This window comes from Xyrauchen texanus, chromosome 21, assembly GCF_025860055.1.
Source record: "Xyrauchen texanus isolate HMW12.3.18 chromosome 21, RBS_HiC_50CHRs, whole genome shotgun sequence".
In the NCBI taxonomy this organism is placed as follows: domain Eukaryota; kingdom Metazoa; phylum Chordata; class Actinopteri; order Cypriniformes; family Catostomidae; genus Xyrauchen; species Xyrauchen texanus.
The window spans coordinates 43786388-43798834 of NC_068296.1; the positions used below are offsets into that span (position 1 = coordinate 43786388).

The 12447-nt window shown below is 37.7% G+C and overlaps 1 protein-coding gene across 1 annotated transcript; it reads left to right on the forward strand.

The window, feature by feature from the left end:
• Nucleotides 1–8546: 8546 nt before the first annotated feature.
• On the forward strand, nt 8547–12116 carry LOC127661682 (cytochrome b-245 light chain). The gene is made up of 6 exons (XM_052152508.1): nt 8547–8712; nt 9464–9533; nt 9677–9751; nt 10116–10199; nt 10285–10366; nt 11043–12116. The coding sequence occupies exons 1-6, from the start codon at nt 8655–8657 to the stop codon at nt 11232–11234; spliced, it is 561 nt and encodes a 186-aa protein (XP_052008468.1). The 5' UTR covers nt 8547–8654; the 3' UTR covers nt 11235–12116.
• The last annotated feature ends 331 nt before the right edge of the window (nt 12117–12447 follow it).

Consider the following 12447-nt stretch of genomic DNA (forward strand, 5'->3'; position numbering starts at 1 on the left):
TACTAGTAACATTCCTGCAACGTCTCAACAAAACCCGAACGAGACTTCAGCAGCCATGACCTCTGAAACTTCCATATTTTCTTTGACGTACATCCCCAATTCCATTGGCACCAAAGCCCTTCTGTCAATTGGTGGAGGACTGCAGTGGATTCCTTCTTTACTGCTCACTGTTTATGGAGATGCAGCCTGGTTGATTCCCCACTGAACGAGCGAAGGTGGCTTATCTTATCTCACTTATCCCAAAAATTCCAAATACCTGCCCCATTGCTGGAGATAAAATATTCCCAATGACACCTCCTCATGAGCCGCTACCCTCCCCATCTCCATGCTCCACTCCGGATATGGGGCGCACCAGCTGACCTCCAAACCCTCAAAATAACCTGCCTGGTGATCACCACACAGATCAGAACCCAGTTCTCTATATGGCCATCCCCCACATGGATGACCGCCCCATCGCCCGGAACACAAAGTCTGGGGCAAAACGAAACCCAAGTGCCTGCCACGTCGCACAGAAAATTCTGAACCTTCTACAAGAATTTCTGAATCTCGACACACCACCAATAAACATGGGCCATGTCTCCATCCTCCATTTGGCATCTTTAGCCAGTGGGTGTGTCTTTAAACCAAGCCTATACAGTCTAGAGGGGGGTCCAATAAAATCTATGCAAAATTTTGAATTGTTAATATTTTTAGGAATCTTAGCCCACACTCCTTCCTCCAATGCCAAGTTTAAATCTTTCTCCCATACTCTCTAGAGTGAAGTTAAGGCTCTGTCCCCCAGACTCTGTCCCCCAGACTCTGAATTGAGGGAGTAGTTCACTGATGCCTCATGACCTTTTCCAAAAGCCGCAATCACCTCTCCCAAAGCATCTGCCTCCTTAGGGGGGGTGTGTGCTACTCCCAAAAATAGTACAAAGCAGGTGGTCCAGATAAAATTGAGGTCTGGGGATCCCAAAATGTTGGACCAAATTTTTAACCGATCTCAACACTCCACTTTCATATTGGACTCTAGCAACCCCCCTTACAATCCACTCTGGCCAGCAGAAAGGGGACTTGACAATGCGCAATCTTGGGTTCTGCCATATTCTAGAGGCAACATTTAAATAAGAGTCCTATTTAAACAATCTGGGCATTTTAGTCCATACCGAGTGTAAATGCGAAATAATGGGTTTGTAACTTAACTTTTCCCATTAGTTTGATAGAGAGGCTTTGTAATTGCGAAATAAGGGAAAGAACTGCCTGTTCAATAACAAACCAGGGAGGGGCTCTCTTAGGTGGAAGTGACCAATGAGCAAAATGTCTGAGACTGAATAATAAAACAAAATCTTGGGTAGGCCTAGCTCACCTTTGTCTATCAGCCTATGTAACTTATTAAAAAGCAATCTGGAACATTTACCATTCCAAATGAAGGACACCGCTATGCTATAAATTGCTTGAAATAAGAAAGGGGGACATCTACAGGGAGAGATTATAGCAGGTACTTACATTTTTGAATACAATCCATTTAACATTAACCTTTCCAACCATTTATAAATGTAATGAAGCCCACCTGCAAACATCACTCGAAAACCATTTTATTAAAGGGTCAAAATTAACTTTAAGAAGGTCAGACAAATTTGCTGGGAATAAAATCCCCAACCATTTATAAATGTAATGAAGCCCACCTGCAAACATCACTCGAAAACCATTTTATTAAAGGGTCAAAATTAACTTTAAGAAGGTCAGACAAATTTGCTGGGAATAAAATCCCCAAATACTTAATGCTGTTTTTGGGCCACTGGAAGGCGCCCAGCTGGAAGGCCATTACTTGACAGAACGCTGTCAGAGCCAAAGTTTCAGATTTAGACCAATTGACTTTGTATCCTGAGAACTTGGAAAAGGAATTAATAATTCTGTGAAGGCAAAGCATAGATCTATTAGGTTCAGAGACAAATAATAAAATATCATCTGTGTAAAGCAGAAGCTTATGCGCTACACATTTACATTTATGCATTTGGCAGATGCTTTTATCCAAAGCAACTTACAGTGCACTTATTTCAGGGACAAACCCCGGCGCAACTTGGATTAAGTGTCTTGCTCAAGGACACAATGATGGTGGCTATGGGGATCGAACCAGTGACCTTCTGATAATCAGTGATGTGCTTTAGTCCACTATGCCACCACCACTTCACTGCCACTCTACACCTCCCGATTACACCATATCAAACGCTTTTTCGGCATCAAGTGAGATGGCAGCGATCATGATCTATATGTATAAGAGATGTCATAACCTTACTTAATCAGTTAGTCAAAATCTTTGACAAAATTTCTACATCTAATTGGATCAGGAAGATTGGATGGTAACTTTTACACTCACTTGGATCTTTGTCCTTTTTAAGAATCAGACTGATTCAAGTGTGTGTCAGTGTGTGCTTGTGTCATGGTTGGGGGAAGCTTACATTCTTTAATGTTTCAGTATAAACTTCTTGCAGTTTTGTAGCACAGGATCTATACAATTCTGTGGCAAACCATCTGGCCCCGGAGCCTTGCAAGTAGGTAGGGGCTTAATTATCTTGTCAAGCTCCTCCAAAGTTATCTCAGAATTTTGCTAGTTTAGGGAGTTCTAATGGTTCCACAAAGTTTCTAATATCCCCATCAGTAGACGAAGATGTGGAACTATAAAGATCAAGATAGAACCCTTTAAAGGCATTATTAATATCAATGGCTGAGGTAAAAATTTCACCACCAGCAGATTTCACTGAGGGAATGGTAGAGAGACTCTCTCGTGACAGATCCTTTGAAAATATTATACAGTGGTTTGGGATTCCTAGATCTCAGTTCTTCGGGTACTTACAGCTGCGCCATCTACTCTGTACCACCCTTGGTTGTAGTATGCAGCCCCCTGAAGCGGCAGACAATCCTGAGATGGTGCTTGCTGCTTTTAGAAAAGGTTATGAAGCTTCAGCGTACTATTCCTTGCTAATTCAGAGTCTAGGGGATGGGGTTTTAACATCTCTAAAGAAGTTATGGGAGAGAGACTTGAATTTAGTACTAGAAGATGGAGAATGGGGTAGGATTTAAAAAATGTCAAGTCTGTCTAGGGATGCAAGGGTGTGCCCTATTCAATTTAAGATTCTGCATCATATTTATTGGACTCCCTCTAGATTGTATAGGCTTGGCCTTAAAGACAAACCTACTTGTTGGCGATGCCAGTTGGATGATGGGGACATCGCCCAAGTTTTTTGGTCCTGTTTTAAGATTCAAAAGATTTGGTCGGGTGATCAGAGTTTTATCTGCGAGGTCTTGGGCACTCAGATTTTTTTCTTGGGCACTCAGATTTTATTCTGCCCCAGACTTTGTATTCTGGGTGTAAGATATTTGGTACTGATGAATTTAGATGGGAACTGTTAAAGTGCCTGTATTCTCATAACATTATGTGTAGAGGTATTTAGGGTCTTGAAATATGTGAGCTATTAACTAAATTAAACTGTCCTTATTCTAAATTATTATGTAATGAAATATATAAATGAATTAGTAGTGTTCGACAACCATTATAAATTAGATAAATGACAAATACTAGATTATTTGTTTGAATAAAATTCTCCACCATTACAATTGTAATACAACGTCTCGTTGTATCCACTCACAATTTCTACAGTAAGGAAATAACTGTAATAAGTGAATTATTATTAATTCAATTATCGGAGTGATATTATTCTCATGGCTTATTGAAAATAATATCATACGTATTTAGGTACAGCTTTGAAGCTAAATCTTTTAGAAACAGGGATGAGATTATTTATCAAAATATACCACAGTGAAATCATCTTTGAATACAGACAAACTTTATTGCCATTCTAAACATAAATCTAATCTAACACATATATACATGAGACAGGTTGGTGAGTAGTTGCAGAACGTGAAATAAATGATCAATACATTGACAATTTACTTTATGGAATCTGTTGACAATGCCTTAAGAACCATTTATCCTTATTTGAGTCTACATCGATTTGCTATTGGATTACCCAAAGAGTTAACTAATACACCAGCACTTTGAGCACAATATTGGAGATGTACTTGCATGTCGTGGTATTTCCTTGCATTTTTTGTGTTGCTTGGTTCTTGACTCTTGGTCAGCTTCCTTGAACCTAACATGGCATGGATCTGGTTCTGAAGAGATCCAGAAAAGACCACGAGGGAAGAGTCAGAGCGAAGTCTGAGCAGTCAGAAGAGCAGAAGAAGTAGAGAGAGACCAGCGTGTTCTTCCTGTTTGGAAACATTTGAACTGAAATTGGCCGCATCTCAAAAGGTGTCATGTGCCAATCAGAAGTGACTTTTCAGAGTCACATGGTCAACAAAGCGAGTGTTTGCATACTAAACTTGATGTTCTTTCATCAATATTATACGTGTAGGTAACAAAATATTGAAATCCCTGGTTACAAATCATACTAGTTTATTCCTTGTTTATACAACATGGATAAAACATTACACACATTTTAAAGAGGTACATCAGGCTATACTCATTCATTTGTCAAAGTTACCACAGTTCAAAGCAATTGTCAGAATTACCTAGCAAGACTAGGTATTGTATAAATCGTGGATTTAAATGCATTCTGTACATTTTAGAAGGTTAAATCGGTAAAGTACTGAGACTTTGTGTAGAATGTTCCTCGATTAAGATGAAATGTGTTAGTATTAGAGTTGTGCAAATTTGATGGTCTTTTGGAAACCTTTCAAGGAAAAGTCTGCTTTAACTCTGTGTGGAAGTTCAGAAGGTCATACTGACCAATGACCCTTTCTGCTTTGAATTATGGTGTTTAGAGTGTCTTGACCATTTTATTGTCCAAAGACAGGCCTTCAGTAGGACTTTTGATGCTTGGTCCATTAATTTATGATGCTGAGGAATTCTAGGATTAAAAAGGTTGGGTTTTTCCTAGATTCAAATCATGTAATTTAAATTCTTCTGCATGAATAATACTACATGGGTGATGGGGTGGGTATTAATATAATAAATAAACATAAAATCTGGGTCCTTACCTGCGTGATGATTGACAAGCAGGTGATACTTAGGGGATGGAAGCACTCTGCCGGGCAGAGTGGTGGCTTTTGAGGAGTTATCACATAGACAGATGGGCAGTTGGGTGATTATGGCAGGAAGTGGGGCACTTATTTTGCATTCCTGGAGGGTTGACGGGGAGGAGCAGTGGAGAGGGACAATTGGGTTGGAGTTTATGTAATTAATTCATATGTGGAATATTATTTTCTTTTTTTTGGTTGGTTAATTTCTATATGTATTTCTATGTCATCAAGTATTTTCTTTAAGCTCTCTGTTTATATGTGTGTCTGATGTTATTTAAGTCTGAGTCTGACCACTGGGATGTATGTTGGGTGATGGGAGGAATATATTGACAAAAGTTGATTCCATGTTTTCAGTGTTAATTTTAATTTTGGAATCAATACAAATTGTTAATGACAACAAATGTTGCATTCTTGGAGATCAAGAGCAGGCTCACTGTGATGTGACTAGTTTTATGGTAAACAGCTGTTGTTTGGAAGGCATTATGGGAAAATAACATAACACGTTTTGAATAGGGCTGTCAATCGATTACAATTTTTAATAAAATTAATTACATGGTGTCCCGATTAATCACAATTAATCGCATATACAAATTATTTGCTGAGAAAGCCCCTCATATCAACAATAATTAAATATATAAAGATTATACATATTTATATCAATATTTAATTATACATAGCTATCTTTAAATATCTAAAAATTATATATATATATAATACAAAATATTCAGATAATTCAAATGCATTACATTCTTGTAATAAAGGAGTCAGTTGATGTGGTTTGGGCATCTGGTAAATATGCCCCCTGGCTGCCTCCCTAGGGAGGTGTTTCAGGCATGTCCAGCTGGGAGGAGGCCTCGGGGAAGACCCAGGATTAGGTGGAGAGATTACAGCTCCACACTGGCCTGGGAATGCCTCGGGGTCCCCCAGTCAGAGCTGGTTAATGTGGCTTGGGATAGGGAAGTTTGGGGCCCCCTGCTGGAGCAGCTGCCCCCGCGACCCGACTTCAGATAAGCGGTTGAAGATGGATGGATGGATGGATGGATACATTCTTGTAGCAGAAGAGTTAATCACTGATAAGACAATACAAAAAGCGGCTTTAGAATACAATGTATTGTTTACTACCATATTATTGATCATAAGTCAATCATTGACACACAGTTCACAGTAATCTATTACACAAGTGAATTTGTCAATCAGTTGGAGATTTATTATGAGGGCTTGTTTAAGAGCCCGTTAATCTACACCTGCGTCAGACATGCTTGTGTATTTTCTTGGGTGCGTCACATCATAAACATACAATTTTTAGTTCACTGTTTCAAGTTAAATATAGTTTAATAAAACATTTTTGAACACATCTTGAGATACCTTAGTTCGCATTCGCGCTCCTTCAAGTGTTTTGAACGCAAGAATGTAACATATGTTTGCGTTGTTCTTCCTACTGAAGTGTTTTCTTCACTGTATAAACTGTGCATTGCTCATACAGCTGTAATTTCACTTACTGCCCTCTGGAGTAAACAGGTGGTACTACAAGCTTGCATTTCTTAGAAATCTTCCTTATTATGGTGCGATTAATTGCGTAATTTCGTTAGTTCAGTGCGATTAATTTGACAAAAAATAATTATGCAATTAATCTCATTACAGATAATTTACATCGACAGCCCTAGTTTTGAAACAGATATTTTAAAACATCCCATGGCACATGGTTAGTGTTCATGATGCTTCTGACTAACTCCTCTATTATTTATAATCTCACATCAGCCTTCACTTGTCTGCCTAATGAGAAGTCAAATAATAAAAAAGTATAAATCAACCTTTGAAGCAATGTACATATTAAATATAAAATGTTGCCAGGATTGAACAGTATATTTTTTATGAGAAAATAAATAAATAAACTGTACACAGTAAAACACCAGTCTAGCACTGCATTGTGAGTTACAATGGTAAAATACCAATACGCCTTTGCGCTTGAGTATACTTTGGCAATGCATTGGAGCAAAAAAAACAAAAACAAAAAACATGAACAAAACCAATGACCCATAATTATTATTGTTATTTTTTATTATTGCAATTTTAGCAACAGAGAATAACACACAAACAATCTTTCAGACAGTGTCGTGGAAAATCTTTGAAGAATCTCTCTAAGATGCAAGAAAACTCTCAGAGTCCAGGGTTCCAGATGCCAAAGTTAAAGTTTATTGTGTCACCAACAAACTTGAGAAAGGTCAGCTGTCCATTCGGACTGTCTTAGTTCAAATCATCTTCTATACAGTTTGTTATCTGGCATTACCTCATTCATACGCCCCTTCATTATTTTTGTAACCAACAATGTTTACCAACATTATCTCACAGAGCCTTTTGATATCTTTTTACTGGTAGAAACCTGGCTTTAGTATAATTACTTTGACCACTGGTTGTTTTTACTCTTTATCTTCAGCTGTGTTTCAAGGTCTATAGCCTCATTATTTTGTTACAGCTTCTTATTAATAAACACTTAGATTGTATTTAAATAAAACTTCAATTCTTGTTTGAAGATGTTAAAGCAGTGTTTACTTCTTGAATATTTACATTTATGAATATCAAACTTTCCAATGAATAATAGAAGGTTTATACAAAACCTGGTTTTAAATAGATTCTTGTCATTAATATAAAACCCCAAAAGAATGTGTCTATAAGATAAGGAAAAATCACTTCCATTTCCAAAGAGATGGCCTTGAAAACTAGATTAAATTCTTTCCTAGATACTGGAATTTCGTAACTCGATATAAAATCAGAGTAGTTGAATAAATTACCATCCTTATCAAACAGCTGGTTCACTAACATCACTCCATTACTGAACCAGTTTTCAAGAAAGATTTCCTCTTATGTAGAATATTACAATTATTCCAAATAAAAAAATTGTGTGGCGAGAAATTATGCTTGTAAATAAGTCCACAAACCTTAGTGATTTGCACAAGGTTATAAAAACATTCGGGGCTTTTGCGGAAACATCCGGGGTTTAAGCCCACCTCTAGCGCCGCACCTGGTAAAGAGTACAATCGCTTTGGGATGGCGGCAAAACAAACACAGGTAGGATGACGTTAGCAACTGTATGACTGATGTAAAACATAATTACTGTACGTAGCTTTACTCTTTCTGATGTGTGTTTGTGTGTGCACGGGAGAGAGAGCCCCGTGTCCATGAGAACAGGCAATTTTCAATGCAGAAATGATGCAAAAGAGGTTAATGACAGAGTTATTTGCAGTGCAACCTCTGACTGGAACGCACATTTTGTGCCACGTCTTTCCCTATTCAAATAGATAAGAGCTGTTCTTTTATGCCGTTTGTTTCCATGGAAAATAGCTGCCCGTGAGCGTTCCAAACTAGGAGCTTTAAAAGGTTCCAAATATGGCCACCGAGTGGACTGACTTGCCTTGAAAGCAACTTTGGTTTCACGCAGAACAAGGTCAAGTCGTAAGTTACGAAATGACAGGGTTGGGCCTCTGGCACGCTGGCTACGCCCCTCTGTTGTTTCGAGAATAAAGTTGATTGTAAAGTTAAGTGTCGCTCGGCTGCTTTATTTCTGTATTCGCTGTTTTATTTGTGCATGAGTGATCATGGGGAAGATTGAGTGGGCGATGTGGGCCAATGAACAAGCTCTGGCTGCTGGACTGAGTAAGAATCTGTTTTCTCTGTAATTACATTCAAACGAGGATTAAAGTGATACTAATATTAATGTTTCTGACATATTAATATTAATAGTGTCGTCAGTACAGTTATATATGCAATACTTAAGACACGGAAGTGAATACATAAAGTTTTTAAATGTATTAAACTAGGAAATTTAAATAAATCATGGTTCTATGAACATTTTCCTAAAGTGTATTTTTTTTAATTATTATTTGTTTATCATGTTGTCCAGATAGTCACTCCAGGAAGTCGATCATCAATTGCTCCAAAACTGACACTGTACTTTCAAATATGAACTTAAAATACTTTAAAATGTTCAGTATTTCTGCTGCTGTTTCAGTGGATTAGTTCAAATGTGTAAATATACTTCAAAGGTGTTGTTTAAAACATATTTAAATTGCATTATATTTCAGTCCATGCAGGGTGTGTGTGTAAATATGAGGAAGTGTGTTGAGAAATACAGTTTCTGGGCAGTTTTTGGGAAGTACATATCCTTCTCTAAACTTTTTTATCTTTATGGAAATTAAAAGTAAAGCAGCTTTTATCAGACTACATGATATATGTGTACTTTTAAACAACGTATTTGTTATTTGTTACATTGCCATTTAAAATGAACTACAAAACACAAAAAAGCTAGAAGAAATTACACGATTAGTTTCAGGGCCTGAAATATAGACTTTTCATTTAACAATTTAGATCACAATGTGAAATACCCATGAATGTGTGTGTGTTTCAGTTTATCTGACGGGTGGTGTGGTCGGTGTGGCTGGTCAGTTCAGAGGATGGCAGTTTGCAGCGTTCGGCATGTATCCTTCAACCTTCAAAAGACCCTTCTTTATGAATGGATGAGGGATCTGATCTCCTCACATCTTTTACGAAGCTTGAGCCATTTCTTAAAGTGATCAGGATATGTCTAGTGTGTGTGTGTGTGTGTCCTTGACTGTGACAGTGCTGCAGGTGTGTTTGTGTGTTTACTGGAGTATCCACGCAGCAAACGAAGTAAAGGCACCAGCGTCGAGCGCACGTGAGTGTCTCACAGGAAACACGGCTGATGATTTCAACGCACACTGTTAATAACACATCCTTCAGTGCTGACACACAAACATCTGATGTTTGAAAAACTCATAATTACTAGGGTATTATGCTATAAATGTGGTTTATGAGGACATTTCTAGTTCTAATTCAAATCGCTTAAAGAACATACTAAACAATGTTTTCTTATGAGGTTGAAAATGTAAAAATGCATTAAGTTTTTGTGAGGGTTAGGGGATGGAATCTATTGTTCATACAGTATAAAAATCATTATGTCTATGGAGAGTCCTCATAAAGATAACCACACCAACATTTGTGTGTGTGTGTGTGTGTGGTGTGTGTGTGCGCATTTTCAGGGGTCAGTACTGCTTCACTGTGTGTGTGAAGGCTTTCGGCCCGCTGACCAGAAACTATTACATCAGAGCGTTTCTGCATGCTGCGTAAGTAACATCTGTCATGCAGATGTACTTCTCACTGTTCAACTGTTATCTTTTCATGTGAAGAAAATGTGTCTGTGTGTTACAGGCTGTGTATTCCAGGAGGGTTCATGTTGGCCACAGTTCTTGGGTGTGTGTGTCTAGGAATCGCCAGTTTAATCTACCTGTCGGTAAGCTCATCTTGGTGTGATTCAGTGTTGATGCATTTGAACTGACTGTAATAAGGAAACTAAAAAGTTTGCTTCCTTATTTAAAATCCCCCTTTCACTTCTGCAGTTTGAATGCTACTATATTAAAGGAATAGTTTAGTCAGATATGACAATCACAATGACTCTGTGATTATTAAACTGTGAAAGACTGCGTTTCAATGAAATAAATATGAAGTCTATATGTGCTGCGTGAATGAGCGCTCTTCTTTCATTCATCTACTACACACAGATGATGATGTGTTTTCAGTGAATGAGCGGTCGTCTTCAAACATTTATTTGAAATGCGTAGCACATTCTGGCTATATTTATTTAATTGAATTGCAGCCTTTGTGGTTTAATAATCACATTTGGACATATTGTGATTTTTAAGCTGTGCGCTGAATGTTTACTCAGTGACATTCATATGTCAGAGATGGTAATGATATGTGGTTTAAGAGCATTTATACTAATTCATGAGTGCAGTATCAGAGCCGGTTCCAGTACTGGTCTCAGTACATCCCTACTAATTAATAGTAAATGGCTTTTTATATCCTTTACACTGTTTTGGTACAATATTTTTATGGTGCAGACACAAACTCATGCGGCCGTTATGTTCAGTGTTTGAAGATGTGTCTGGTTTTGACCTCTGACCTCGCAGGCAGCGATTCACAGTGAGCATTGGGAGCCCATCCTGCCCCGAAAAGATCCTCCAAAGCGTGTTGGTGAAAGCATCAAAGAGCCACCTCAGAACCCTCCACCACGGCCTCCAGCAGACCTGCGGCGTAAGAGAGCAGAGAACCTGGAGGCGGCCGTGTACGACAACCCCATGACTGTCACCGTCAATGAATAATCATTACATATCACCATTTATGAGGTTACTGTCATGCTGGATTAGAGCTGGAATTGACTAAATTATTTTTTATCACTGTTTATTTAATAATATGTGTTGTGCTCCAGCAAGGTCTACTAAGCAACCAAATTGGCCCGGTTGCTAGGGAGGGTAGAGCCACATGGGGTAACCTCCTCGTGGTCGCGATTAGTGGTTCTTGCTCTCAATGGGGCGTGTGGTAATTTGTGTGTGGATCGCAAAGGGTAGCATGAGCATCCACATGCTGGGAGTCTCTGTGGCGTTATGCAAAATGAGCCACTTGATAAGATGCGTGGATTGAGGTGAATAACCGCGCCACCAGGAGGACCTACTAAGTAGTGGTAATTGGACATTCTGAATTTGGAGAAAAAGTGGATCTAAAATTAATAAATGTTGTGCATTACAAATTGGGGAGAAAATAAAAAAAAAAAAAATACAAATAATTTTGTGTTTTGTGTAAACATTATTTTTATATCTCAGTTACTTATTTAACAATGAAGGTTTCTATACATTTCCATCATAATGTTCAGCTGAATAGTGTGACACTGATGGAGGAAACACTGTATCGTTTTATCCATAATGTAATAATTCTATTGCATGCACCATCTATGCTTACTTAAAGGAAAATATTATTTGACATGTTATTAATGTAACCGCCACAGTAATTATGTATTTTTTCCTCAAGAGAATGTATATATATATTTGTGTTTTTGTACTTTCAATAAATTTAGGATTCATACAATTAGTTGAGTTAAAACGAAATATTTTTTAATAGAAATTATTTCACTTAGTATTTAAAACATTCTATAATCTTTCGCAAGGTGTCAGTTGACCTTCTATATAATTTCCATGTGTACATTTTAATTTCCTCTTTTTAAATGTTTTTTTTTTTAAATAAATATAATGCTTAGAGATTTCAAAATAATGGGAAAACCTTTCTTTCTAAATGTACATAGTCCAAATGTAAATCCAAAGAAAGCATGAAGTGCAGATCCTGATGGCAGAAGTGTTGAAACAAAAATTGTCATGTTTTTATCATGTTTCTCAACAAGGAACGAGGAAGTTCGTCTGACACGGAAAGAAAAAAAAAGTCATTGTTTGTCTTTGTTTGATGTGAACTGTGTGCGAATGCGATGAGAGGACTTGTTGAGTGTGAATTTCATCAGCATGATGTTGATGATAATGTTAATATGAG

Excerpts from the sequence above, each read along its gene's own strand:
- LOC127661682 (XM_052152508.1), top strand. The coding sequence starts at position 8,655 with ATGGGGAAGATTGAGTGGGCGATGTGGGCCAATGAACAAGCTCTGGCT. Across the intron at positions 8,713-9,463 it reads AGCTCTGGCTGCTGGACTGA|TTTATCTGACGGGTGGTGTG; the intron begins GTAAGAATCTGT and ends TGTGTGTTTCAG. Across the intron at positions 9,534-9,676 it reads CAGTTTGCAGCGTTCGGCAT|TGCTGCAGGTGTGTTTGTGT; the intron begins GTATCCTTCAAC and ends TGACTGTGACAG.